The sequence below is a fragment of the Cydia amplana genome, chromosome 10 (genome assembly GCF_948474715.1).
Source record: "Cydia amplana chromosome 10, ilCydAmpl1.1, whole genome shotgun sequence".
NCBI classification, from domain to species: Eukaryota; Metazoa; Arthropoda; class Insecta; order Lepidoptera; family Tortricidae; genus Cydia; species Cydia amplana.
The window spans coordinates 16,743,572-16,746,894 of record NC_086078.1 but is presented as its reverse complement, the minus strand read 5'-3'; the positions used below and the strand labels follow the sequence as shown (position 1 = coordinate 16,746,894).

At 34.4% G+C, this 3,323-nt stretch overlaps 1 protein-coding gene across 1 annotated transcript; it reads right to left on the bottom strand.

Moving 5' to 3' along the window:
• Positions 1–990: 990 nt before the first annotated feature.
• LOC134651463 (uncharacterized) lies at positions 991–2,837 on the bottom strand. Its single transcript, XM_063506573.1, has 3 exons — positions 2,705–2,837; positions 1,880–1,966; positions 991–1,126 (listed from the first exon to the last, which is right to left on the bottom strand). Exons 1-3 carry the CDS (start codon positions 2,786–2,788, stop codon positions 1,019–1,021), a joined length of 279 nt encoding a protein of 92 aa, XP_063362643.1. The 5' UTR covers positions 2,789–2,837; the 3' UTR covers positions 991–1,018.
• Positions 2,838–3,323: the final 486 nt, after the last annotated feature.

Below are 3,323 nucleotides of genomic sequence, written 5' to 3'. Positions count from 1 at the left end.
TGAGACAGCCCTTTGACAAACTATAGTTAGTAAGTTTAGTAATATTTGTACGCCAGTCATGGCAAAACATGAAATCCTGTAATGAAATATTGAACACCTATGTATACAGGGTGCTTCCTGTAACAGGAGCAATAAATTAAACTAAATGCTGTACTCCTCAAACTGACCAACATTTGTTCAGCAACTTTAAAAAATTATGAATCCTTTAGACTTCCTCTTTTTTCATACAAAATAAATATTGCCTTCAATGTATGCTGACATCAGTGTGTTTGACGTTGCTTGCTTTAAACATAACAAAATTTGCCATACGTTGCGTCTTAATAAACCATAAAGTGTAATAAAAATCAAAACATGAGTTATTTTCAAAAGTTGCTGAACAAATGTTGGTCAGTTTGAGGAGTACATCCTACAGTTTAATTTATTGCTCCTGTTACAGGAAACATCCTGTATACACGCTTGTTTAATGCAAATGAACGATCATTCATTCATTCATTAAATAGCAAGTGTTTTTTTTGTGATTCAATATTCCTAAATAATAGGGCCACCTTGTACATCACCCCACCTTACTACGTTAGTTTTATTACATCTTGCAATTATCAACTTTGTTCTTCTTCAATTGGGGAGAATAGGGATGGCTGAGGTGAATAGAGACAAAACTTAAAATGTGATTTACCTGACAATTTATTAAAAAAATAGCTACACAGATTGTATCATACAAAATCTATTATTATTTATTTCTTAAAAAATAGCCACACAAATTGTATCATACAAAATATACGAGTATTATTATTTTCAATCGAATGTTATAATTTGTGTGGGTATTTTTTAAGAGTATGCCTGACATACTCTTTAAAAATAGTTACACAAATTATAAATTAAATTTTAATTTTTGTCCCCATTCACCCCAGCCATCCCTATTCACTTACTTATTGTTTGACTTAAATGTATTTTTTTATTATTTGATTGGAATTTAAATATTCAAGGTATTATTTTTATTGCTATGCATTAAACATTATTATTAATTGTTGATAAAGTACAAGAGTTTCGGCGATTTCTTTACAATCCTAGCGAGAAGATCATACAACTTGGTGCCCGGGACTAGCTTCGATGTGAAGGGCTGGATATCCTGCAACAAGAGTATTAGAAAATACATACGAGTAGTTAATAAATATTTTGCCACCTATTATAAAAAGCTCCACCGAGAAAAGATTTTTGGAAATTCAACCCCTAAAGGAGTGCCTTATGGCATTAAGTTCGCCTTACGTACAGTGTGTTTTCTTGCGTACAAAAGAGCTGGCAGCTTCCTCGCTCAACGAATAAGTGTTGCAATTCAGCGAGGAAATGCTGCCAGTATCTTTGGTACTATACCTGGTCAACCAAATCTTGTCAGTAAAAAAAGGCGCGAAATTCAAATTTTCTATGGGACGATATCCCTTCGCGCCTACATTTTTCAAATTTGCCCCCTTTTTCTACTGTCAAGATCTGGTTGACCAAGTATATGTCCCAGGGCACAGATTATATAATCCAGGGGTAGATATAGATTTTTAGTTTCCTTTTTTAAGTAGTAGTTTTAGTTTTGTAGGTAGTTTTAATTTTAGTTAGGTTACTTTTTATTGTTACTTTTATACTTATGTTGTTGATCAAATAGATAATTAAAATTAAATAAATATAGGGTTGGGGGAAAAGACTTGTTTGCGGACACAGTCGCGTGAGAAGATTAGTCTTATATTTACCCTTTGACCGCCAAGGACGTGAATTGTCGCGCGCGGTTTCAGCCCAATATCAACCTTCGTGCATTCTGATAAGGTTCACGATGATACAACGCACACGACAGGCGCAGCGATTTAAGGGTTATGTAAGATAATGTTTGAAAACTTACTAGTGTTTGTTTTTCATGTTTCTTTTTCTTCGTTCTTAGTATAGTATCTGGCTTCACATCTTCTTTCCACACGCCATCCCAATAGTCCTGTTTAATATGTAGGTAATATTGAGAAATGTTATCTTAAGTTAAATGTTAATTAAGATGTAATGTTTTGAAAAAAAATGTCCCGCCGAGTTTATTGCCGGTCCCATATTGGGATACCCTCCTCCAATTGAGGGGGGATTTAAATCTTCTCGAGGCAGAGGTGTAGGGGTTAGAGCCGGTGTAGCTTTATTTGACGTTCAAAGCGCATTGTAATATGCCTACTCGATTAATAAACTCTTTAAATCTTATCTTTAAGAGAATTGACTGGCAAAAAATCGATCCCATACAATCGAAGTTACTTCCTTTTTTTATTTATTTTTTATTCATTTAGAACACAAACAGTCACATAATATAAATGGATTTTTAATGCAATGTCATACCATCCCATCTCATACCATCGGATGTCGTGAGTGTTGTGTGTAGGCAAAGTGACAGTAGACAGTGAATAATCAAGCCCAAGTGCGGGTAGTTCGCAAAACCCGCGCAGCAAGAAGATGTTGATACAATTCCTCGCCAGTCTACTTGTGACCACGAACGTAACGTCACGTTCGAAACGTCAGGCCATAAATAAACGTAAGTCTTACGCGATTAAGTCCCGTGTTAGTTATAAAAGTATGCAATGTAGTAAACGCTTTAATTATAAAACGACATGCTGATATAACATAGCGTGTGGCATAAACATTAAAGTATTTCAGCATGTTGTTTCGAAATGCTGTGTACAATATTATGAGTACTTACACCACTCCTTAGCATATACTGTCTGATGACTTCTTCTGTAGGCTCGCTAGGCTTAGATGAATATTTATTTGTACCGTTTTTCATCACAGCTACGACAATATTAGCTGGTGCCTAAAAGATTACAATATTATTTTCACCACACCAGCTCGTAAGGGCTCTTTCATTAGCACTAGGGAGTTATCCAACACACAACAAAAACAACAAACAAAATATGGATCAAAATCCGAAATAAAGATTTTCGTCGGGTTGAGTTGCACAAATCTCTATTTTGACATTTTGCTGGGACATCAGTTAGCTGCGACCACGACCAGTGAAACCTGAATCGAAACGTCGGTAAATATAGGTAAGTAATATAATAAATTTCGCTATAAACCCGTCTATAAATGTCAGTTAATATACAACAATAATACATTTATTAAAATATGCTCTTTGTTACAATACAAATAACTATTTTTGCAAACCCAAAGGAGTTTTTAAGGAAAAATAACAGTGGTTATATTTAAGCTTGCTTACCATTATTGGCACTATATCTCCATCTTCGTTGTCTCTTAGAACTTTTTTTGACTGTAAAAAAATAAATACCTAAATACACTAAACAGTTACTATAAAATCGTTGTAG

What these genes read in the sequence shown, in the direction of transcription:
- LOC134651463 (XM_063506573.1), bottom strand. Translation starts at nt 2,788, where the DNA reads ATGAAAAACGGTACAAATAAATATTCATCTAAGCCTAGCGAGCCTACA. An exon ending in AGTATATGCTAAGGAGTGGT is followed by an intron (nt 1,967 to 2,704) that starts GTAAGTACTCAT and finishes CATATTAAACAG; the next exon opens with GACTATTGGGATGGCGTGTG. An exon ending in AACATGAAAAACAAACACTA is followed by an intron (nt 1,127 to 1,879) that starts GTAAGTTTTCAA and finishes CTCTTGTTGCAG; the next exon opens with GATATCCAGCCCTTCACATC.